This window comes from Hesperophylax consimilis, chromosome 16 (assembly GCF_061612785.1).
Source record: "Hesperophylax consimilis isolate HC1 chromosome 16, BYU_Hcon_1.0, whole genome shotgun sequence".
NCBI lineage: Eukaryota > Metazoa > Arthropoda > Insecta > Trichoptera > Limnephilidae > Hesperophylax > Hesperophylax consimilis.
The window spans coordinates 2,294,189-2,321,896 of NC_142851.1; the positions used below are offsets into that span (position 1 = coordinate 2,294,189).

At 32.8% G+C, this 27,708-nt stretch overlaps 1 protein-coding gene across 1 annotated transcript in view; it reads left to right on the top strand.

Moving 5' to 3' along the window:
• Positions 1 to 27,708, top strand: part of amon (prohormone processing protease amontillado) — a 263,013-nt gene that overhangs the window by 192,459 nt on the left and 42,846 nt on the right. Inside the window, exons 4-5 of the mRNA XM_089640806.1 lie at positions 7,394 to 7,431; positions 12,823 to 12,899. Of these exons, the coding sequence (XP_089496932.1) occupies positions 7,394 to 7,431; positions 12,823 to 12,899 (115 nt within the window). The remainder of the gene's footprint in view (positions 1 to 7,393; positions 7,432 to 12,822; positions 12,900 to 27,708) is intronic.

Here is a 27,708-nt window from a genome sequence, read left to right on the forward strand (position 1 = left end):
TGTCCATCATCACACATCTGCCCTGATGATGGATACTGTAACGTTGTCCGAAACGTTGGCTAAAGAAGGAGTTAGCGCGACACGGCATAACACCCCAAAAACAAATAACAAAAATACTTTTGGCCATCAAAATCTTAAATCTATATCACATAGACAAAAACTGGTGAATCTATATCACATAGGCAAAAACTGGTGAATCCATATCACATAGACCAAAACTGGTGAATCCACATCACATATACCAAAACTGGTGAATCTATATCACATAGACCAAAACTGGTGAATCCACATCACAAATATACAAAAACTGGTGAATCCATATCACATAGACCAAAAATTTTTTTCCAATACGCTTAAAGATATTTCCGGTTTTTTCCTCGGACCTTTCAGTGTGTATCACAGATTTAGTTCAAATTGAACCAGTCTGAAGATGCTCGTAATAAAATGAAGCCGGTCCGCTCATTAGTAAAATGAATCCATAAAAATAAGTCATTCATGAAAAATCCTTTCGCGATGCTCTCGAAAAAAAGTTTCACGATATTTTCGATAGAAACAGTGTTTCAAAGTAACTGCTGCGCGGCCTTTTCCATACAAAACTTAAATTTGGATTTGTTGCCAAAATACCAAACCAAATTTATTAATTATGTGATAATAATATTAACGTACTGATAAAGCATACTTATTATTTTTTTAAATTATCATTAACTCACAAATAATTGCCAACGTGGCCTCTAAAATCGAATTAATGGCCTTTATTTTATAATTTGCCATTCCTATTGAATGTAATATAATTAGAGTATTTTGGTTTCAAATCTAAATTTATGTATTGTTTGAAAAAGGCCACACATATATTAATGAAGGAATTAAGAGTGAAAACTTTTTTTATATAAAAAAAGGTAATGAATGACATCACAGTGAATGTATTTCCTACCACAGCATTGTGATTTGAAGGTTCGTTGGTGAACTTACCTTATTGCTTATTTCATTACGCTTATAAAATGTTGTGACTTTTGTTTAATAAAGTAATCACTTTTGTTCTGCTTTACAAAAAACGTTAATAAATATCACGCCACGCTGTGCGAAACATTCAAGGCTAAGTGAAAATACATACATCTTTTTTTATTAAAGTACAAGAGAGAATAATAATAATACATTTTCGTTGAGTAATTTATGATTTTTACCCCAACAGCTCATAAATAAGCATGCTTGCGCGCATGCTCTCCAACTGTACATATTTGCAAATACTGACCCTGTACAAATCGCAAGTACGTCTCACTGTTTGGCAGCCACCTCTGGTCTGGAGCTCCATAACATCTGAAAATCCCTTGACTATTCTGAGCAGAAACGGGCGCATATTATTTTAACAAACGGTTTGCAATATTTAGAACATCGTATAGGCGTCGTATTTTAGCAGTGACTATAACTGCACCCTAAGTTCAAAGGAAAGGTTGTGTGGTCTTTTTCGTACAAAATTTAAATTTGAATTTGGCCACAATACCTAAGCAAACTGATGAGAATATTTAAAAAATTTCTGGAACGGAAATGTGTTTTAAATATTGAAATGTGGGCCATTAAATAAGTCAATTTTGCGTGATTTTAAAGACATTTTTTTGCAAGTTATTTGTAATTATTAAAAAAATAATCTTATCCTACTTCACAGTTAATTTTTTTTTTATTGTTGAACATTTTTTTACAATATTTCATATTTCAATTCAGTAATGTTGGCCTCACTGGGTTGTTTACCCGTGCTGAGGCCCCCATTTTATAATTTAAGAATTTATACATTTAAAAAAAAAGAAAAACAACATTAAAATAATGATAAATTTAAACTAAAAATAAAGATTAAAAATTAAAATATAATTATAACACTAAAAGAAAAATATTAAAAGAGAATGTAAATGTAAGGACAAATAAAATAAAACGTTGTAAAAACGGCGAAACTTTCATTCATATCCAACACATTTGTGTTCCAACGTAAATCGGTCGTTTGTGATTTAAATTTACGCCCATCAAAATGCTTTTTTTAAAATCATCCCTATTTTAATTTTATATTTCATCATATTAGTAGAGTAAACATAGCAAAATTATTTTTTTAAATAATCATCATTAAGTTCACATTTGAAGGTCGCTTTAAGTGGATAACTAGAAGCAAAAACCTTGGAGCAAGTGACCATTTGTTAGTGCGAGAAGAATATGTCAACAGTTATAAAAATCATTAACGCGTGCTTCTGCAGAAATTTGATGAGTTACTCTCTAAAACTAATTATTTATCGAATCAATACGTTCTCATAAACAAACCTGTTAAGTCATGCAATGGGTAAAAGCCCCCTTTTCCACCCGCGCCTCCTGTAGCATGCCTAGTACTTGCAATGTTTTGCCATTAAATAGCAGTTGTTCAGTAGTAGCATGCTTACGTGCTAGTAATCATCATGTCTGTTCATACCATTATAGCTTCAAATATGACTTTATTATAACTAATCAAACAAAATGATAATCTCGATACAATTATCTTAATGTTCAGCCACTGAAGCGCCTGGGGGTAAAACCGAATGAAAGGTTTGAGGAAACTATTGTATTAAAATAGTAAGTCACTCCTACGCTGCCCCGGGCTGGTATCAGAGGTTTCACTGTGCCTTTACCAAATGGGAATGTTTCTGAAAGGCTTTAAAGCTAAAGTTCTCTACACACAATGACAACCATTCCCTGAGACGTAGGAACCCGGTGTTTTTATATATCAACCATTTATGACTGTAGATGAAAGGTCATATTGTTAAACAGTTGGTACTCTTACATAAAGCAACTCAGTTATTTCACCACAGAAAAGAATTCATTCTACTTCGGGCAAAACTAAATTAATTACTTAAACTTAGATCAATACGTATTCCAAAATCCTCCCTTAAAAACTCTCCACGGTCCCAAAACGTCAAAGCACATCCGCCGCCATTTGACCGTTTTCTCGTTTCCGTTCGATCTGTTGTGCTGATTGACTGCCTTAACTTTGCGTAATAATGTAAAGGCGCATCCACACATTAAAGTGACTACTTTAGAATATGATGTATTTATACTGTTTTTTTTTCAGATAATTTATTAGATTTATTCAGAACAATACAGTTATAAAAACTCAGTTAATACATACATAGGTAGATATAGTTACAAAAATCTACTCAGACGTGGATACATTGGCTTGCATGCATCCAAATAAAGAATACAAATAAAAAAAGGAAATTATATGAACGCTCACTCAAATGACAAATAGCCAAAGATAGGCAAGAGACAAAAGAGACACATGTAGATTAATACGTAAATATTACGTTGATCTAAAAATTCTAGACGGATAAAGTTGTCCAAATGATACAGAGTTTGAAACCGTTTGAAAATTTTTAATAATAAATAAATACAAAATTATTTTTCGCGAGAATAAGGATGCGACGGTGAATTTCTCTTATATTTATAAATTACAAGTTAGTGCCAGTAAAAAAGGCAACCAGATAAATTTTCCAAACACGTTTGAACGTAATAAAATAAGCATCTTAAAAATGTCATAAATCAAGTTCCACGTTTTTTTGTTACAAAGCCATGAATCTTTTTGAAGTTCGCGTGCCTTGGGAAATAAAATACTACGACCCGCCATAATCCATCCGCCCTCCACTGCCATAAATATTACACTTCATAAATATCTCCAGAGTTATGATATTATTAGGGAACGTGTACAATATATACACAGATAAAATAAATATACTACTCCTACCGGCCTCGGTTTTCTAACAATCATTCTTCTGCAATAAATATTTATACCATCTTGTAATTTATACCATCCTGTGGTATAGAAAGAAAATCCCTAGAAGGTACCGATCTGAAAGAAAATCAATCAAATAAATTTGCATAACCAATGGCGTGTTAGCTACCCATATTTAGGTAGCCCTTAATATTCTTTTCTTAATATGCCGTAAATATTACACGCCATAAAACAAATAACTAAATAAATAACTATTTTCGGCCGTGTAAATCTCAAATCGTAATATTTGTTTACATGTATAAAATTAATATTTTATAATATCTGTTACTGTATACATTTTCAGTAGACCACAGACAACGTACCCCAATATTAATATTCTAACCCTTTCGGAAAGTGATAATAATACCTCCAACTTCCCACACATCCTTGTGGCAGTATACTACACTAGCGCCTACTAGTGGCATGAGTTGTGCACCTTAATTTTCTTTCATGCATTTTTATGTGAAATATGTTCTTTATTTTACGTTAATATTTTATTAAATGGCTAGTTAATGGTTTAGAAAGGTAATAAAATATTATATATATATATATATATATATATATTAATATAATATTGTATAATATTAATAATTCTATTTATTTTAGCTGGAATAACAACTAATTAATATTAAAGGTTATTAATTAATAAAATTCAATTCCCGCGATTATAACTAACCTGTCAACGTTTTTTGGCATCCTGAAAAATGACTTGGAGTGTTTTTGTTGTTTGTAATTTATTTCACCCGTAAACTGCACACACAGAATCTACTTTTTGGACATTTTTGTACTGTTAAATAATCAATAGTTATCAAAATAAAAATTAGTAAGTGCAACATCAATATGTTACACTAGCGCCTCTAGCTGCCAGCGTTGTTGATATTGCCAATATTTTACTGGAGTTGGACGTATTAGTAATATTATAGGGTATTTACTAACATACATAATTCATGCGTTTATTTGTTGAAGGAATTAAAAAAAAATAAAACCTTATGTATGGGATAAATATATAAATATTTTTATTTTTAGTAGATTTAGTAAGGAAAAAATATAAACTGCTTATTTGATTTGATAATATACGAAGGTATGATTTTTTAATCGAGCCGATCGCCTGGAAATCTTATCGCTCGAGTGGATAAAACTTTCCAACAATAGCTCCAGACAGGCATTGAAATTGATCTATTTTGTTAAAATACGGAGACAACGCAATTCTATCCGTTTATCTCTTCAGTGTCCCACGGCACGAAGAAAGACAATACAATATTGTCCTGTCCTAGTCCGCGCAAGGCAGGACATGTGACAATACAATAATTCTCCCGTAGTTCAAACGCGGAACTGCGGAACGCTGTGAAAATGGAAACATGACAACGCGCTTTACGAGCGAGTTTATGAAAAATACCAAGATGTATTTTATTGTTAAATTTACGTGACATTTTAAAGCCGAAATATGAGATCAGAGCCGAGAGTGCCGAGAGCGAGATACGTACTCGTGGAACGACAAACCATTTTCCTACTGTCTTTTCCAACCGTGTTTATACGCGTACAGCGCAGCCTGGCACCGTCCTTCGGAGATAGCTTGCCTGTCTATCTCTGGGACAATGTCTTGGTTCATTGTCCTGTCCTCCAAACCACTGTTCACAGTAGTTTGAACAATACACTATTATCGTATGTCCTCGTGTGAACCCGGCATAAGGTTGCTCGTCTTTACCCGACTCTTTTAGCATTTGTTTGTGCTTTTTTTACCGCACATTTGTGGAATTCAATAGATACCGCCCGGAGATAGAAAGATTTTCTTTGGCAAGGCATTTTTTATAATCAAGACCGCTCTATGTCGAAGATAATAATATCGCTATATTTACTAATAGAGCATAATTGAGTTATATTTCACCCTATGTTAGGTTCAATCAGCTGTATAAAGTGTATTGATTCGTCAGAATTTCAATACCATTTTTCTAAATAGATTTTCTTATTAATTTTAAACACATAATTAAATGAAAACATATTTTGCAGACCTCAATTACCTGCTATTTACTAACTGGATTCATCTAAGTTCCTAATATGTGTTTTTGATTACAATTGAAGTATATATAATAAACAATATGGGATATTATGATATGATGATGGTTTTTTTGGGTTGAAAAGAGTTGACTTGCGGTTTATGTAAAATTATAAACGATGTGGCATACGATAATGTAATACAATAATAATAAAAATTAAAATACTTGCCAAATTTAACAATAACATAAATTTAATTTACTTTAAATTTGAAAATAATAAACTCTTCAAATTAAACACAAAAAAACATAAGACACGGTTATTCCAGTATTCGCAATATCAAATATCAGAGAGAACATAACAAATAATAATAAAATAGCCAGGTTCAACTAGCTGAAGTGCCTGACATTGTGAGGGCTTTGCGTCGAATTATAATACACATAGATGGAAACCTTCCTTTTGTTTTGAAGGTCAAGTGTGCAAAATTTCATAAGTCTTAGAATAAAACTGTAGATTTACAAACAAATCAAATTCACGCTGCTCGTTGTCTACCCACCCGCCACAGACGCTCTTCTTTAAATAGTATAAAACAAACTATGGGTTTTCACATAATTTGGAGAATTTCTTTCGGAAGGTTTTTTATATTTAAAACATGCATATTATATTTCTAGAAAGTAGAGAAAAGTCGATATTTTTAATTAAGTCATAAAAAAATATTTTGTGCGCTTACATTGCTAACGCTGGCTAAACCTTATGAGATACATCAAAATAATGTAATACGGAATTTTAAATCTTAAAAAGGCCTACAAAAAAGTTTTTTTGATATATGTATATCTCCTAAGGATAACCCCTAGCAACGCCGGATACATGTCAGCTAGTATTTATATATATATCACATTGAGTAACATAAAACTGTTAAGTAGAAATCCGAAACTGAACAATTCATTTGGTAAACGACATTTTCTTATGTCAATTGACAAAGTAACCAAGAATGTATTATTTCATATATCAAAACTATCTTGACGTGCTGCCAGTTGGTTAGTGTGCTGTCAAAGAGTTTCTTTATAATCCGAGAAATCAATAAAATTTCGTCGAATCTTTTACAAGGGTAGCTTTAGAAATGAATAAAAAGTATACCGAGATAAATTGTGAGCTTTAATCAAATGGACGAAATAGTGTCTAGGGTGCCGAGTTCAATTGAAAAGGCTTTTTAGAAAATTCTTTTATGAGAGAGCTTTTATCTAAGTAAAGCACGCTTGATTTTTATTCGGTTTATTTCAATCCTTAACCTTATACATTATTAAACGTGCGTATTACGTAAAAGTTAAAACGTTTTATTTTCGGTGAATTTCTCAGAACTTTGAAGCATGAAAGTGGTATTTATTCAGCCTTCGCATGGAGAGGAAAAGCAAAGGCAACTTTCTATGAATAGATTATTCCTAGCAGCACACATTTCATACTTTATTTAACTGAAATATTGTTAGGAACGCTTTTTCGCATTAATAGCAAACTTTATGAATGTTGATTTTTATATATGTACGTAAATAATCACAAAATATGTGCTTATTTTACCAAATTTCCACTTTTAAAGTCTTTATTTTAACAATACTCTTCTTTTTGTTTCAGGTGTGGACTACATGCATCCAGATTTAAAATATAATTATGTAAGTATCTTGAAAATTTAAATGTAAAAAATGGGGGTTCAGAAGTGACCCCTAAAAGTAATTTTCTTGGCGATTTCCATTATTACACGAATTCTATGATTTCATAGAATTGAATTTATTTTTTAAGTTTATTTTGAAGAATTCAATTTTAATATTAACAATTTATTTTATTTAAATATTGAAGACAATATTAGTGATTTTTAAACGAAAATCTGAAACAGAAAAATCAGAAAAGGAAACGGTCACATCTGGGACTCGAACCCAGGACCCTTGTCTTTCCGGGACAATGCTCTACCAACTGCGCTAATGGGACCCTATCCTACTCGGTCACTTTTAACTGTATCATACTTCGAATAAGAACTACCAACATTGTCTTCATTTTTTCACCGCACATTTTTATTGGCAACTATCTTTATGTATGATCGCAAGATTCAACCCGAACTAAATGCAATCCAGACAGCGTCTTTTAGATAAACCTATCTTATTTTTTTATTTTTAATGTGCGACATCTGTTGACTTTTCTGCAAGTCTAGAATGAATATTAATTTTTCGGAATAACTTAATTGAGTAAAACCTCAAATTGTAATATTTAAATATTGAAGACAATATTAGTGATTTTTAAACGAAAATCTGAAACAGAAAAATCAGAAAAGGAAACGGTCACATCTGGGACTCGAACCCAGGACCGTTTTACTCAATTAAGTTATTCCGAAAAATTAATAATTTATTTTATTTTATACGTTTGTTTTAATTTAAAAAACAGCTTATTTTTAAGCAATGTAATGAAAACTGAATGGTGATATTATTGGCCTATAATATTAAAAATTTGTTATATAATATCTATAATATTAATAATTGAAAATTTTACAAAAATTTTAAATATAATGTTTAATAATGTGAATAAATAAAAAATATGTTATAAATATATATATGAAGATTATATATCATATATATTCAATAATTCAAAACACATTATGACTTATGACTTCAAAATGAATACAGAATGCTACAAGGAACTAACATAGCTTTGCTGAAATAACCTAACAATTTTTATAATCATGTTTTTCATGGTGTAATCCGCTTTTTATGCAATCAAGAACATTTCATTTGGTAGAACCTACTTTAATTTTGCTAGAAGTTTCCAAAATTTAATCAAATTTCTGCAAATTTTATTTCCGAAATGTTTTAAAATTTCCGTACAAAAATCATAGTAAAATTAAACGTAATTCCACAAAAAGCCCTACGGGTCAGTAATAAAATTACCTTGCCAGCCGAAAAAATCAAGAGTCAAAGAGGATGTAACTGCTGGACAAATTTCATAGTGCCAGAGCTCACCGTTTGAGTTTTTCTCAGAAGATTTTTTTCTCATTTGTCCTGTAGTGCATAGTTTTCCTTGTTTCCCATAAAAATTTAATTGCATTGAAAATTTATTTCATACTGCTAAAAAAAAGTAAGTAATATTATTCTACTTTCCCAAAAAAGTTACTGGCGTAAATGATGAAAAACTTATTTTAAAAGCACGAAGAAATTTTGTTGCGTAGGAAAAGCACTTTTCATTACATATTAAATTTTATATGAACGTAATCTACTGGTGGTAAAAAAAAACAATGTGAAACTTTCATAAAAGGGATTCTCAATCGTAATAATCCTAATTTATGGATATAAAAACGTGGCAACAAATGGATTTTATGGTAGATAAAGATAATACTTTTTTTAAAAGCGTGAGGTGCTTCCGAAAGCATATTATTTTAAAGTAGGTACTTTAAATACTATGCTTAAATAAGAATGTTCCTATTTCTAATCTCAAGCTGCCACATGTTTTATATTATTACTAGCTGACTTGCGTTGCTCGGTTACTTATGAGACTCAGTGGCGGTTCGTGACTTTTGGGTGTACTAGACTAGTCTATTATTAAAAAATGGGATTATTGATGTTGTTGTAGCTGAAAACGTTTTTATTGAATATTCGATTTTTGTATGGAGATTTTCAAGAAATCCGTGGGGCGCACGGCCAAACTGAAATTTCCTGAAAATCTTCTTAAAAAATATCGAATTTTCGAAAAAAATAAAAAATCGTTTTCAGCTACAACAACATCAATAATGACATTTTTTAAATATTAGCACTCTAATACACCCAAGTTTGGAGGTTGTTAATTCTAGTGTAGCTGTCAATTAACTATTAGGTGCATTTTAAAGGTGAACATACTATTATTGTTTAAGTATTTGTTTGACTTGATCGTGCCATGTCTTGCTCAGGCGTCCTCGACTTCTTTAACCATTCACTTCAAAGTCATACATTGTCCTTACACCTCTTTCTTCTTTCATCACGTACGCTGCAAATTACTACGAATAATTATTTGATTTGTGTCTTTTCTACCATTAGCTTCACGTAAAATCATGAAATTCGCATTTTTACTGTTAAAAAAACTATATTACTCGGAATATTTATAACTCGACTCCATATCTCATTCCAGTGTAGAAATAAGAGCAAAGTCTTCCTCGGGCGTCCCCGAACTTTCTACCACTCACTACTGTAAACCACATCGTTACTTCAAAAAAATCTACATTATATCGATTTTTTTTTCGACATATCTCATTCTCATAAAGAATGCGTCAAGTCTTCATCGGGCGTCACCGACTTAATCTACAATTCAAACTACTCTGCAAACACTTTTAATAACAAACTTTGTAATTTTGAACCAAATCGGTCCTGTAGTTTTGGAGTCTATTTTTTCATTGTCACTTTAACTTCGCATGTCACAAGCGGAGAATTCATAACAACTATATGTGCTAGCAGTTGAATATAATTATTCAAAAAAACTTGGTCTATGTTCAACATTCAAAATAACTGGGAACAAAACGACAGTGAAGACGGGACAAAAACCAATAATATTCATAATAAAACTTGATGGAATTTTCTATTTACCGGGAGCGAATATCCGACAGCTGGAATTTCTCAGAGTGAGACCGTTCATGTTGGCTTCTTTGGAAACAAGCGGAGGTTGAATCGTATATATTATATTTGCCATGTTCTGGGAATTATTACTATACATGGAGAACATACAATGTTAAATGAACACAACAAGGGAAGCCGCTTGGAGTGACGGGACCGCATATTCGTTCGAATACGACAAACTCATTGTTGGATACGTGACGGGGAAACAAATTGTTGAATGTGAAGCGACAAGCATTGTGACAGACGTCATCTGGTATCTATATTTATATTGCAGAAATTGTACCTATCTATGTTTCTGTTGTTTTAGAATTTTCAACTAAAATTTTGTGGCAAAAAATAGAACCATTTATTGGATAACCAACAGCTGTACGGTACAGTTGACGTGGTTCGCTGTTCCTCTGATGGGTCAGAGAAAAGGAATGGGTCCTCTCTACAAAATGAAAACACCAAAGACAAAGTATTACACAATATTGCAATATCGGACCAGCTTTTTAAGATAAATTGAAACACTAATCACAGCAACACAAGCATACTGAAGCAATCAATAAATACTCGTCGAATTATCACCTCGTGATAAAACCAGATGTCGCTGTACAGTTATCGTCGGCGGCGACCTACAATAATTGCGGAGATCCAAAGTTTAAGGTTTGAATCCTGGCTCGGTGATTGGTGGGAACAGAACAAAACTAACGTGGAACAATGGTGTTACGAATCAAACAGCCATTATAGGTAACTCCAAGAGTTTCGTAAGTGAAGCAGCTGTGCTCAAAATATGCGATGCGCGGCCCTGGTGTATTGGACAGTCCTGAAGGTTGAGTTTGCCCTATCAAATAATTAAAATTAAATTAAACTAACGAAATTATTGATGAAGTTATGTAAAAACAATATTCTGACATAATGAACGGACCTACGGTCGACTTTGCCCTAGCAGGCCTAAAAAATGTATCTTTCCGTGGGGTTTATTTGAATTATTTCTGTTGAACGTATTACTAAAATCTCAAATGTTCCTAGAAGGATACCTAAGGAAGTCACAAATTCATTGCCTAAAAAATAAAATCTTATGCCTACCGTTATTTTTATAGTTGAAAAAAGTTTTATTAAATTTTAAAATCGTTTTACATTAAAAAAATATACTGAGATCCCGTTTTTATTAATCTTAAATATAAACAACATATATCCGTAGGGATCCCTCTAGGAACATTTTATATTTTAGAAATAGGTTCATCAGAAATAATTAAAATGTGAACGTCGAGCAAACCCCCGTAATTAGAGTCTTATGTCGTCTTAACAGGGGTGCACAGATTCTAGGTCTGAGGTTTGTTAAGTTCTTGGTGGCGGATGCGCCTGCACACCAGCTCGATAAGGAGAGGCCGGTTGTGGGAGACCCTCTGATCTCTCCAGCCGGACACTCTTGACCCATTGCCTTGCACCGCAGCGAGAGAGATGAATTCATACGTCCGTAACTCCCAGACACACTGACCTCCAGATTCCTACCCATCCTTCATACGCTTTCCCTTCACAGAACTTCCGCTACTTTCTATCCTTAAAATTCCCTCCAGGCAGCATCCCAGGGCCTCCTGTCTGGAGTTAGTTAAAATAAATCAAAGGGTGTCCAATTACAACAGTCATTAATGGTTAAATATATTTTATTAACTAAGTTATAGTAAAAGTACTTGGCTTATTTTAATAGCGCTGTTTTAGTGAATTCTCCAGGGCATTTTACAAAACTAGAAATAACATTAAAACTCTGGTCTAGGGTAGTTAACCATAAAACTACAGAGTTTTAACATGAAATGACAAATGAAAACTGCTATTTACATATTAACTACTGTTGTGTGTTTACAGGACTTGTTCACAGGTTGTGGACAGGTTTTAAAGATTCAGACAAACTGCAGAGAGTGAAACAAAAATACAAGAAAAAACTTACTACTTATTTTCACAATAGTGCAGTTTTGAAGCAAAAGATTCCACATCAATTTAATTTTATCGGAATTGTGATACTTTAACTTCCGATTTTCAAATATGTACACAATGAAAAAAAAAGATTTTATATGTTAGATTGTAAAACGATATTAAAAACTTTTGCTATTCTATACATACATCATTAAAATCTATTTTACAAAAAAAAACTTTGGACTATGGTTGTGTTATGGAGTATTTCAAATATATCCTTTGATACATTGATAATGTTGAATGTTTAAGTTAGCAGCTGATGAGATTATGTGCAATACGTCATCAATACTGACCGGTGACAAGTGAACAGATATAGTGGACAAAGAGTGTTCCCAAGCCATAACAATATCAAGAAATCTATGCTCTGTCATTTAGCGTTTAAATTGTTCACTCGAAGTCGCTAATGTTTAAAATATCTTTCTTTGGACTATAGTTGTGAGAAATTAAGGTAATAATAATTAAGGATAACCTTTATCTTTCCAGAATGCTGAAGCATCATATGACTTCAGTAGTAACGACCCATTCCCCTACCCGAGGTACACAGATGACTGGTTCAACAGGTCAGTGAAATGTTTATTATTTACGAAGTTGCTTTTATTTTGGCCATCGACAAGGATAACAACGGCAACTTACATTATATTTAATTCTTATACTGCTCTGTAGCTATTTCTTTAACTTCATTGTATAAATTGCAGAACCATACAAATATCCTCAAATGGGGTATGTCGTGAAGTAGAAGAGAGTTAGGAGTAAACTTACTTAATTGGCTGGAGAACGAATAGGAAAATATTGTAACTGTTATTAAATAACCATTAAAATACTTAGCTTCTTCCTAAGTCAGTTCCTCATTGCTGAGGATTGTGACCTTTACTCCAATTCCCATGGTTCCTCCACTCCTTGGAGAACTGAGGGCACCAAGGTTCCGGACGCTAGCGATACTTGGTCACTCCAGCGCATTGGTTACCTTCATCTTCTTCTCCTGCCAAACACATCGTTAGACAAAATACGTAGTAGGCAGACAGTTGAAGACTTATTATGCCTTTCTCTTCCAGAATGGACAAAATTGTGCATCTGGCTGTCCATGGAACCATGAGCATTTTTCTCCTGCACCACATTACAAGAGTGTCTATTCGCTTCCTTTCGCTTGCTCTAAGTGTCTATGTTTCCACACCATATAGAAATACGGGATAAATGAGCGTCCGGACGTCTTGTCTTAGTGGTCTTCGTTATGTTTCTGTAACTCCATATCTTTTGCATTTTACGGCCTCCTTGTTCATGCAAATCTTTCTCTGAGCTTCTATTTAACAGCCTCCTTCATCCCTTATAGACGAGCCTAGGAATACGAAATCTTTCACCATTTCTGTTTAACATATTTATTGATGTTACTGTTTCATGGTTATGGGAGCTGAGATAGTTTTTTGATATTTCAAATACTGTAAGGGGGTATTTCACTATGTCGGGCTAAATATCTGACTAGCTATCCGTTGGCTGGATTTAAAGATCAGAATAACTTCGTTATTCAACGGCCACCGTTTCACCATTGTTTCGAGCTTCCGGATAGATAACACTCGAAATAGTCTGGCAACATCGCAAAATGTTCGCAGTTACTCCATCTACTGCCACGGCTGTCATGCGTCACAGTCCGCACACCGCGAAGTGTGCATTTTTTTGGTTATGTTATGTTGATTATCAGGTCATTTTAGATCGATTCGTGTCGAATTAATACATTGTTTCTTATTTTGAACACAATCAAATAATTCAGGATGGATCATACAAGCATTCAAATTCATTCAACAAAATTCGACTCACTTCTCAGCTGTCAAACTCGGAATGTTTTGACGCCATCTTTGATTCGAGGAATAGCGCCTAACGTGAAGTTCAAGCACTGATTAGTCAAATCTAACTTTAACCCGAGCGTTAGCGTTATTCAGATATAGTGAAAACGAAAAAATGACTAATACGCGGATTAGTGCTGAGTCAGAACATAATCAGATACCCCCTTAGGAGGTATTTCACTATGTCGGGCTAAATATCTGACTAGCTATCCGTTGGCTGGATTTAAAGATCAGAATAACTTCGTTATTCAACGGCGACCGTTTCACTATTGTTTCGAACTTCCGGATAGATAACACTCGAAATAGTCTGGCAACATCGCAAAATGTTTGCAGTTACTCAATCTACTGCCACGGCTGTCATGCGTCACAGTCCGCACACCGCGAAGTGTGCATTTTTTTGGTTATGTTATGTTGATTATCAGGTCATTTTAGATAGATTCGTGTCGAATTAATACATTGTTTCTTATTTTGAACACAATCAAATAATTCAGGATGGATCATACAAGCATTCAAATTCATTCAACAAAATTCTACTCACTTCTCAGCTGTCAAACTTGGAATGTTTTGACGCCATCTTTGATTCGAGGAATAGCGCCTAACGTGAAGTTCGAGCACTGATTAGTCAAATCGAACTTTAACCCGAGCGTTAGCGTTATTCAGATATAGTGAAAACGAAAAAATGACTAATCCGAGGATTAGTGCTTGGTCAGAACATAATCAGAGATAGTGAAATACCCCCTAAGTATGATTGATTTGAAAATTTTTGGTGGCTACAATGAGATATTTAAAAAAAACTTTTTGTTGTATCACGGATTAATAAATTCAATTACAATACAAGCGTTCTTATTTTAAAATTTGGGAAGTAGGTTTACAAATAAGTTGCGAAGTTATATAAAGAGGAATAAAATTAATCTTCCGTTTTTGAAATTTCATTCAATAACACCATTCTTCTTGTCGTGCTAACCGTGCTAGAACATTAGTTCTGCCGTGTGGTATCTTGAACCAGTCGCAGTCATGGTGACGACTACAAATGTGGTTTTCAGGAAGATTAATGTTAAACGCTTATGTATGTTTTTTTTATTTTTTATTGATATTACACTTAAAAATCTAAATATAACAAGAAAATAACATGTACACGACTAGCGGCGACTTGTTTGAGTAATAGAAACAGAAGTTGCTTCCAAATAAACTGATGAAATTTCAGAGATACTTGTGCTCAAAGCTGGACGCCAGGAGGCTTTTCTGTATTGTTCGTGAAAGGCTTTTCAGGAACGTTAATGAGAAGCTAATCAGCTTTCGTCTCATCAAGGCTTTGTTTCTCGCCAAAGCTTTTGTTTGGTACACACAAAGTTTTATGCGGATACTCGTAACTTGTGATATTTTTTATGGTACTTTTCAGTAACGCTGATATTGACAGATTTTATTATATACTTTTGAAATAAAAAATCTATAGGTAGATACGTTTAATTGATTCATAGTAGGTGATTTGAGTTATTCACGTCCAAAAGTATTTATTTTTTACCTACCTGTACCTCTTTAGCCAATGTTTCGGACAGCATTACAGGGTCCATCATCCATGATTTTCTATAATTTTCTGGGATAAATTAGATATGAACTCTAAATATTTATTTGTACATGGTTTTGACATATTTGAATAACCACAAAATGGAATCGAGTTGTTCTCAAAATAACGCGCCATCAAAAACCGATGAAATCAAAAGACGTGATTGCAATGTTGTGTATATATTTGTATCTGGGAAAATTATTTTTATAAAAGGCTTTTGTAGTTTCACTGGACCTCGATTAAAAATAATTTTGCTTTTAACGAAATTCTCTAATTACTTTCATAATGTGTAGACGACAAATGGGCAAAACAAGTTGCATAACAAATATATTTTATTAAATGTATTAAGTAAAACCATTATTGAAAATAACTTGTAATTTGACTCCCGCCTACAGGCCCCTCTTACCCTGCAAATGCTCAAAGGTGCTGAGTGCGTAGCGATGTTTTATCAAATCCGTTTAAATATCGACAATTTTTTTTGTTTCTTTCTTCTGTTTCCTAACAAAACAAAATTATTATTATGTTTATTTATTTTTCGATCTATCCAGTACACCAATACACAATAAAGACTATCTTTGCAATGATTTACCTGTACCCACATATCTACCTTGTCCATAAAATCTGAAAAGTATTTTTCAAAGAAAAATATTTGATTTTTGAAAGCTTAGAGAATGTAAAACTTGGAAAAATGACGTAAAGCAGAGTTTTCCAAACAATAAACTTGATTTCCGCCTTTCGCATAACACAGGGCTTCCCTAACTGTGAGTCGCGGGATCATCCCAGGGGCGTCGTGAGGCAATCTTTATAGCGTCTTCCACACGCACACTTCGGAACGAACGTCCCGCGCCACTTCAGGCCGCCGCCGCGCAGAAAAGTCTAACAGTGAACTGCGCTGTAAACCTAAAAAATTCTCGAACCTTCTTTAAAAATAATATTTACACAGCACTTGTCATCTTTGAGCGAACATTTTGAAAAATATTTTCCCGAAAATCTGGAGCAATATGACTGGGTTAGAAACCCTTTCCAGTCAACCTCAATATCAACACTTTCGACAGCAGAAGAAGAACAGTTAATAGAATTGTCCTGTGACTCCAGCATTAAGCTGCAATATAATAAGGAGAAGCTACTTGAATTTTGGAGCTCAGTTTATCAAGAATATCGTTCCATCAGCACTGCAGCGTTAAGGGTTTTATTACCGTTTGCGACATCAGGACAGAGGTTTGAGACAGGTTTCTCTGCAGTTGCAGTAATTAAGAATAAGTACAGATCAAAAAGAAATTTGGGGGGGGGGGGGGGGGGGTCGCAAAAATATGGCAACTTCCCAAGGGCGTCACAGTTGAAAAAAGTTTGGGAAGCCCTGGCATAACAGAAGTTTGATAACTGGAAGCTAACCATTAAGTTGACTGCTCTCTAAAACGTTTCGTTCCTTTTCTACGAAAAATACCTTTAGTATTTCTAGTCTAAAGCTAGTCTAGATTATTCTGAGAAATAAGCACGAGCGCCGAATTTGTCAATAAAATTATAGAGACATTGGAGAGTGATTGGAAAAACTATGAGATTCTGATGTTCAGAAATTATTACGTTTTTTATGTAAACAACGGATGATGGTAATGCAATCATCGTTTGGAAAAGTCGTTTTATATTCGTTTTATCACGTTTTCCACCATCTCCTTTATATTCGTGTTTACAACAAAAGATAGTTTTTTAATTAAAAAAAATTGTTTCCACCCTTTTTCTGTTCACGACAAAAGCGCAGAGAGACATACCGTCGTTCATATAATTTTTTTTGTTCTATTCTGTTCAAAAACAATTATAATTAATTTCATTTTTCTTCAACATATTTTGGAAGATTGTGATTATCGCCAATTTCAATGGGTTGTTGGCAGAATGATTCTGTGGTTCTCCAATCCGCAGAATCCAAGGTGAAGTGATTACTCTCGATGTGTAATAATGAGAACTCGGATATTTCCAATTTAGTTTTTATTTTAACAAAACTCACGTTACAATGATTTTATTAACAAAAACGGATCGCGTACGCTATCGCAGATTTAGGGCTAAACCGACGTCTAGACCGCTGGAGACAGAATGAATTATTTGCCTCGCGAGGTATCGCTCGCAGGTTCACAATGATACCAGCCTCACAAGAATGTGGATAAAAGTAATGTTATCATTATTTTCGGGAGATGTAAACTCACTTTAAATTTCCCTACAATATTGTTTATACGATATTTTCAATGTTTTTTTAAAACGCTATCGAATTTTGAACAATTTTTTAATTATTTTAATGATAAACTAATGTTTAGAAGACAAGGTTTTTAAGCATAGCACAAAGGATAACAAATTATTATAAACAATAATTATTAGCCTGGAGCACCCATATAAATTTAAAAAATCTCCCATGAAAAAAATATATCTCGATGCCATCTAGTGGCAGATTTAGTACTAACAAAGTTGCGTGTTTTCAGGTGAAAAAATGTAATAAGCAATAATTGTTGAAAGAAAATACTAGAACATATTGAATTATTTGGCGGGTTTGAAATAACCGACGTAGCTGAGTTGGTAGAGTAGCTCACCAGCAGTCAGAAGGCTGCGGGTTCAATTCTCGTTAGCGGCATTTATTTTTTCTAGAAAGGCTGATTTATATGGAAGGTAACTAGTTAACTAGTAAAAATACTTATATTTTAAGTTTTGTACTCTATACTTAAAACATACAAATAATAATAATTTATGCCATTAATGTACATAACTGGCTATTTGCTCAGGAAAGGAAATATTATAAAGAATGCCTTACATCTTAAAACTGTTCTTATTTTTTTATATTTCTCGAGTAAAAATTTTATCTCTAAATTAACTTTCAACAAAAACTTTATATTACGCTGATGTGATTATTCTTATTTTTCTTCCTACTATCCCTAACATTGTCTATTATTTTTATTTGTATCCTACTTTATTTTTGTTTTTAATTTTTACAAGATTCACCTACTTCAACTCCTTTCCTGTATGTGATAATAAACAAAATAAATTTCAAATTCTCCAAAATAGGGCAATGAGAACAAAACTCAGACGAAATAGGTATTCAAAAGTAAATAAAATGTTAAACGAACTAAATTGGCTAACGGTGAAACAGATGTTGACCTTGAACACGATGATATTTTTACACAAAATTGTAAACAACCTGCTACCCAAATATTTTTCGAATAAAATTGTATACAACAAGGACATACACAAACATAAAACTAGGACGTACAATCAAATCAGGCTACCAAAGAAGGACAAAGCGAATACCCAGAATAGTATATTATATAAAGGGATAAAATACTATAACGCGCTGCCGGAAAACTTTAAGTCTGCCCCAATTGAAAAGTTCAAGATGTTGTGTAGGAGCCACATCAAGCAAGAAAAAAAAACATAGTATATTTGTATGTAATAATTAATTAGTCATTTGTAAACTTAAATGTACAAATTACTAAAATAAAAACAATAAATAAAAAAAAATAAAAAAATAGTCTACTTAATATTATATATTCAGAATTGGTTATTTATGAAGGGAAGGAACTTTTTTTTTAAAAAGCCTGACATCATTAAATTAAGTTCACTTGCTTTATTGTTATATTCTGTTTAAAATTTCTTTCAAAAATAATTAATTAATTTATCTTTATTTTATTATATCAACAAGTAAAGTCATTTGTTTATTTGCCCATTTGTATTATTTTTATTTTATCTCATTAAAATCAACAGTTTTCAATACGGTTGGTTTATTCTTGTGAAATATACTTAACTAGAAAACTAGTTAAAGTATTACCTATTTTACAAATACATTGCATTTCACAAAATAAAATATTAACAAATGAACATATATTACATTTATATAATTATACACAAATTTCGACTACCACAATACGGACATGTGTCTAGTGTGGTAGTCGAAAACTATGTAAAAAACTGTATAAAAATATATTTTACGAATAAAGGAAAGAAAAAAAAAATTATATATATATTCACACACCTTATATAAACTGACTGTCCTATTTTTTATCGATCGTTTTTCATTTCGTCCGTCTGTTATTTTGTTTGTACGTTCCGTCTCCCTTTCAAGATGGTGGCCGTTTTAATGAAGTTTATTTTGTGAAAATGTGAAATCGTCGTGTTTATTTGGACTTTCTCATTCACTTTTATTTTTAATTTATGGTACCTACCGGCCTAAAGAATGTTTAAAAGATTTGTCGTTGAGATAGTGGCGTTTCTCTCAACAAATCGTTTACATCCTGAAATAATGGAAAAACGGGTACAAAATATATAATATTTGGCTAATTTGGATTTTTTCGTTTTGTTAAATAAGAGAAAGGCTGGATTTATTAAATAAGAGATGTGTTGGATTTATTATTAGGCGCGAGGTCATCTCACATTTCACAATCACAGAACTACGAGTTTGTAATTGATAAAAATTATTGGCACAATATTCTCTACTTGTGTATTTAGTCAATGTCAAACATCAAACATCTAACCAAACGAAGAAGGACCCCTGGGGGTTGTGGGAGAATGTGTTGGTGGACATCGGAGGGGGTGGGGGGTGGGAACCCCTAAATACACAACACACAATATTGTAATGTTGCCTTGCTACGGTAGTGGGCTCCGTGTAGTTGTAGTTCATAGTTCCTACCTGCGGGCGCAGTTTATACTCAGCTTGTATCGAGGTAGAGGGTAAGGGTAGCGAGGAACGATAAGGGATGAGGAACTAGTAACCTGGTCTACCTTTTCATCTCTTGCGTCATGAAATCCTTTGAATCCTTCTGCTTAATTAAACTCTGATACCTATTCAAATGACGCAAGCTTTCTCAATTATTTCTACAAAAACCATAGTTAATTTCTCTGAGGGATATTCTACAAATTATGAAGCGCTCTTGAGGTGACCTTTTACTATAAAAATTACAATTATATTTTAACAATCTCCCACCCTCCCATAATCTTAGTTATTATCATATTGTTCTTTGTTCTTCCCTCCGAAACTTTTTTTATCTCGTCTGATAATCCCTTTCAAAACATCTCATTTGATTTCGAAAAAGTCACTTAAAAAATGGAAAACCCTTCAAAAACCCCAACAGAATTTCATTACAAAACTCTTTCGTAATTCTTCAACCAAGTAAAATAATCTAGATAAATAAAAATGTAAATGTTCCTTTGTTCAAAATTTTAAATCTCAGGAAGTTTTCACCGATTTCTTTGTATTTTTGACACAACTTTGCATTCGAATAAGCGTATGTTTATATATACTATACAGATTTCACCTGTGACAGGTAAAAACATGTTTTTTTTTTTAAACAGCGCCATCTATTGGACGTATCAACGTTTTGTCGATTCTTATACTAATCTTGCGTAATAGAGATTTTTAATTAATGTTACATAGTTTATAGGCTAATGTGAACAACAATTTCAAACTTTTTATTTTCAATTGATTTGGAGGATATTGGCAGATCATCTATTTTTATTTCACTTAATTAAATTCCATGTTGCCTACGTTTTGGAAATTCTTATGTTTCATGTTACCTATATTTTGCTAACCTACGCATTGTTAAATCTTATATTTTATGTAATCTGTATATTATTATATATTATGTAAACTCTTTATTTTTATTGTATTTAAAAAAATTTGCATTGCATGTAAAAGCCCTATGGGCGTTTAAATTAAATTAAAAAATAAATTTAAAAAAACACGAGCTATTGTTTCTCTATCTGCACAGATAGACTGAGCCACAGCAAATATGGCGGGGTACAGCTATAAAGCAAATATATTGTACCGGACGTCACAGACTAAAACCTACATGATTCTACTATTAAATAAATATTTTGTAGTTTATATCAAAGAATGCAGATCGTATTACTGCACATAGTCATAGCTGACATTCTGTTAGAGTATTTTCCAGAACCAATAACAACATATCATACAGGGTATTAAGAGACTTACGTGACATGCTTTAACCAGTTATTTCTGAGCTTATTTGGAGTATAAACGGTGTAGATTGCATTTTGGTTTCCGATGATTTTGTTCTTCTTATAAACAAAAAAAAATCAGTGGATCATGATGGTAAGGATCAGGTGGGGAGTTGGCGATTAATCGGAGGATAGTTCAGGGACAAAATTCGAAAATTTTTTTTTTTATTTGAATATGAAAAAAAACAACAAATTTCCCCGGAGACTAGGTCTTGTAGGCATATCGTTCGTTTTAATCTTCATGTTCATGCAGTTAGTTTAATTATTTTTTGAAATACACTCTTTGCAAGTTTTGCTTAAAATTATTAAGAGGATTTATTTGTTTGCGCCCGTACATACGCAATATGAATATGAATAAATAGTTTTGACCGTATAAAAACTCAATTCTTTCAAGAAAGGCATACAAATATAATATTGGACTAAATCACCAATGCAATATTGTATTTGTATGCTTTTCTTTAAAAAAAGGTTAATTTATACAAAGAAAACTATTTATTCATATTCATATTGCGTATGTACTGGCGCAAACAAATAACTAATAACTATTTAAATTAGTTTTTGTTTCCTCACTTTTAATGCCTTTATATCACTTTTTGTTTATGTGTTGAATTGTCACTTTGATGAGATAACCGGACACCCATCAAATGAAACATAAAACGTTCAACAAATAAAATCTATTTTCTCAGTAGCAATCACAAAAATGCATTGTGCCCGATGGTCCCATTCCGTACCTTTGTGTTAAATTGTTTTATTACTGTAACTACGTAAGTTAAATTGTTTTATTACTGTAACCTCGTAAGTTAAATAGTTTTTTTTTGCTCACGGTATCGCTAGGTGTTGCGTCAGCAAAATTACAAAGCTATTTTTGTTACTGAATTTATATTATTTGTTTTCTTCCAGGCGTGAAATTAATATATTCCATTTTGTCACATTTCACTTCTCATACATCATTGTGAATCTTCAAATGGGGTGGAACCCACCACGAAAACCCGCACAGTCTCCCGCTACCCCTAAAACCTTCAACAGACAACTGTTCACTGTGTACTTACGCCCCTACACCATTAAAAGTAATAAGTCTGTCATACCCTATCTGTTAAGCTCCCGCTCGTGGGGAAATTCAATTGACACCTTTCAAGTGCCCTGTTGGCTGTTGGCTGGATTTACAAATAGATATTAAACAGCCATTATTTATTATCTGTATGTTTCCTCGTATCACGGCTTCCCAAAAGCTTCCCTTAAAGCTGTGATCAGGAAACTTTGGTCCTAACCAGGAACGTTAATCTATCAGTAGAACGAGGATAGTTAATTAAGCACGAAATAATGGCAGGGTTCATTTAGGGTTGTTTTAAACACTGACAATGTAATTTGTCAAAATAATGTAACCTTCGTTAGACTAGTGGAAAACTTCTTACTTGGGTATATTTAAATATACCCACGTAAGCAGTTTCCTGCCGAAAGACGTGTTATATTATTTTTATAATTATGTAATTTTAGTGAGGATTATATATTTACAAAGCTGCTAATTAAAGAAATTAAGAGCAATTAAGTCTATGGCATACCCAACGGAAAGGAATGAAGACGTGAGTAGGAAGTTTGTGAAGCACCTAACTATACAAGTCTGGTCACTAAACAAGCCATTTCAAATAACTTTCTGATTCTGAATGTTATTTTCACTGATTTTGACAGTACCTTTCATTCTAGGAATCAAGTAAGCCACGGTACAAATACACGGTTTAATTGACTTCATCACGACTTTGCCCGAGTTGGCATCGCGCCTGGGCCCTGTCCAGGCATCGTGAGTTTAATTCCACAGCTGACTAAGTCCTCTATTACGACACAAGCAATACGTTGTACTAACTGTGATGGTTACTACCACTCTTACTAGAGATTTCCAAATTATCGTCAGGTTTTTCGTAACCCGAGAATATTTGCCTTTCTTTAAATAAAAAAAATATATTTATCCTTTGCGAGTTCTTTTGGCCAGAGCCAAGGATTTTTCCACTAAAACCACTAAGGCTAATATGACTTATATATAACCGATAGATATTGTATGATGACATAAATTCCTTTTGTTTATGATATCTTTCTTAAAAATATAGAGTCGAAGAAAAATGTTACACCCTGAAAACAAACGCCTTGTCCGTGCCATCGGTGTTACTGCGCGCCACAGGTTGGAAAAAGACATATTTCACACTAAATTGTATTATTCCGTAAGCGGGTGATAATGCGACACATTTGACAGTATAAAAGGTTTATCGTCTTAATTTAGTGCCGCTGAAAAATACGGCGGCGGAAAACGACGTGAACGTAGAATCGTAAAATTTCATCGGCCGTGAAACTGAATACAAGAATCCAATGTTAAAACGGATGACACGCGGCGTGGGCCGTACCACCATAACAACATATTATACATGGGGTGGATCAGTACGTTCCGGACAAAATTTAACACTCCTTCAGCCAAGTGGGGGAGTAGGTAGTACCCAAAATTACTATTCTCTTTATATTAGCTTAAATACTTCACTATCAGATTTTCTGAGCAAATACATAAGTTAGATCCATGTTGTGAGAGGGCGAAAACACCAAAGATAGCAAATCATTCGACCACCAAGCTATGGCGACATGAATGTGACTAATTGAAAATCTCTCGAGGAAAAGGTTGGGCACCTACTTTGACTTGTCAATGAAAGGGATCATTGGTTGCAACCTTTCAGATCACCTTCCATTAACTACCCGCAGCCAAGTGGAGGAGTAGGTAGTACCCAAAATTACTATCCTCCTTATATTAGCTTAAATACTACATATATCATTTTAGTATTTTACGTATTTCTGCGCAAATACATACTCATCCATTACCATTACCATTTCTATAGTGTAAAAGCCCCTAAGACAGAAAAATGCATGGGGTCATCGGAAGACCCACTTGGTTACAGACGTTTTGTTTGGCATCTTGGCCTGTCAAGAGTTAACCAGCGATTGCTGAGCTTATTTGGAGGAAAAACTGAAAAAAAATATTTCTGCCACATTGTCATTAGTTACTCCTACGAGTAACCGCATACCCCCCGCTCTGACCAGGTTTGAGACGATAATTTATTTTCCCTGTGGGTCGTCTTTTCATTTAAAAACACAAAAGAGTCCTAATTGCTCGCAACCATCTGGAGCCATTGAGACTATGGCATCCCCAATCGGGGTATGTTGTGAGTCTGAATGTAGTGCGGAATGGAAAGGCATAGGGTAGAGGATGGTGGGGAAATATCTGGCTATTCAAATCTTGTCACCAAACACGGCTAAAGTTATTTCAAGCAAAGTTTCAATTCTGAATGGCGGTCTTACACCAAGACGATAATGAGAGTATCTTTCACTCTGGAACGTACCACAAATATACCTTCTATAAATTGTGATATAACACAAATAAATCAAATAAAATTTTCTTGACTACGTTGGGATTCGAACCCGTGACCTTCGGATCGCTAGTCGAAAGCCTTACCCCTCCACCACGGAGGCTGTCAATGGATTCGGGATGAAAAAATGACGCACTCTCTATTTTGGTACCGATTTCCATAGATTCGGTTTAAGTTTGCGAGGAGCATTATTTTACTTCTGTCGTCATTGTTTTACGTAACTATATTATGTTTAGATGCTGCATGTTTACTTTGTTTTATATTTATTTGTTTACTGTAAAAATACCTTTAAATACTGAATAAAACATATTTTACAAAAAAGAATTACAAACAATTATACAGTGTAGACATACTAATATGATAACTACATTATACAGTGAAGACATACTAATATGATAACCAAATTATACAGTAGACATACCAATATGATAACTAAATTATACAGTGTAGACATACTAATATGATAACTAAATTATACAGTGAAGACATACTAATATGATAACCAAATTATACAGTAGACATACCAATATGATAACTAAATTATACAGTGTAGACATACTAATATGATAACTAAATTATACAGTGAAGACATACTAATATGATAACTAAATTATACAATGAAGACATACTAATATGATAACTACATTATACAGTGAAGACATACTAATATGATAACTAAATTTATCTAATAAAATTACAATCAGGAGTGGGGAAAAAAAATGTTATAGGTACAAGAATTATTTTTAAGAAATAAGTGAAATGCTATTTTGTAAGTTTTTCGGTGCTTTTATATAGCTACTTCTGCATATTTGTTACCTAAGCGTGCTATAAGGGAGTTTATAAACTAATTGGTATTGACAGTTTTGTTGCAGTGAAAGATAGTTTTAGTTCGTGTGACTATATTAGGAACATGAAATGAAATCAATTGAAATAATGCAAGGCTTTATATTTACAAACATGTGATACATATAATAATTTAGTGATACTTTGTTAGGGTGGAAAATTTGTTAAAGAAATTATAAAATATTACATAAATAATAATAATATGTGGCTAATTTATACGTTTTTCACGTTTTCGTGAAAAATTAACTAAAGGACATATGCAAAAGAATAATAAAAGCTAACGTTAATATTTATTTAGGATTTACGTTAGCTTTCAAAGTCTTTCGAGTCATTTTGTATACATCCAACGCATTTGTATTTTACAGTTATTCACACAGTTATAGATGCGCCCACGTCAATACGTTAAATTTCATTTTCCCAGAATATGGAATAGTTATAAAGGTATAAGCGCTAAAAAGTTTTGAAAGGTTTAGCCAATCGTCTTTCTTCAATTCTCATCATTGGGAATACGTGAATATTAATAACTTAAAAGCTCCCCTCTATAATTTATTTTAATGGACAAAACCACGTTGAAAATAAAATTTAGACTTTGATATTATTGATGTTAAGCGCTTTCTACGAAAATACATTTAAATATATCGGGAAGGTAGTTAAATTAAATAATAATAATAATCATATTTTGAAGTAATTAGCGTGGGTCAAGCCGTCAAATCGTTCCCTTGGAACAACAATCTGCCAATGGCTTGAATCTGAGATGAAAAATAATACATTAATATATACAGAACATTATTGTAGTTGAATTATATTTTCGTTTAAGACATCATTGCAAGCAGAAAAATTAAACAATAACAAATAAACTAGTTGAAATAATCAGATATAACCCTGTTATAAACCCTGATCTAAATTCAGCTGATTTTCAAAGCAAAAACTGTTTTTTTTACCTACTTTTTTTAATAAGTGTTTTTTTTTTAGAATGTTCGAGCATAAATAAAATACAATTAGGGTCGGATGTTTAATAGAATCTGAACAATTCATCAAATTTCGAAGTTAATTATATAAATAATTACATAAAGTTTTACTCAAGTTCTGTTATTATTTCAGTTATGTAAAGCAACTGGCTCATAATACTATTATAACAGAATTTGAATAGAACTTTCACAGAACTCGAAAATTAATTTCTAAATCTGTAGAATTGTTAAAAAAAATTTATACAACTGACCCTCAACTTGTAAAGCAACTGGCTCATATCAATATTATAACAGCATTTGAATAGAACTTTCACAGAACTCGAAAATTAATTTCGACATTTGATGAATTGTTCAAATTTTTTGTTACAATTAACCCTTACAATAAGTTTTTCATATTAACTTTTTCATAAAATTCAAGTTTTAGGACGGGTTGTTTCACAAAAGTTAAAAGTTAAAATTTTAAAGTTCTGTTAGTATTTAATTATGGTATATTTGTTTTACATTACTTACATTAAAAAGAACTTGAATTGGACTTTCACAGACTTGAATATTAACTTTGAAATTTGATGAAATGTTCAAATTCTGTGCAACAACCCGACCTTAGTATTTAATTCCGGATTCAAACTTTGAACCTCAATATCATTCATGTTTCAGTTTCATTCAAATGGCAGATGGAACCTTGTTTTATTAAGAGTACGAAGTCAGTACTTACGCAATCAACCCAACCACTAACTACGTTACTAACGTGAGAGTGTTACGTGTTCGGGTTACAG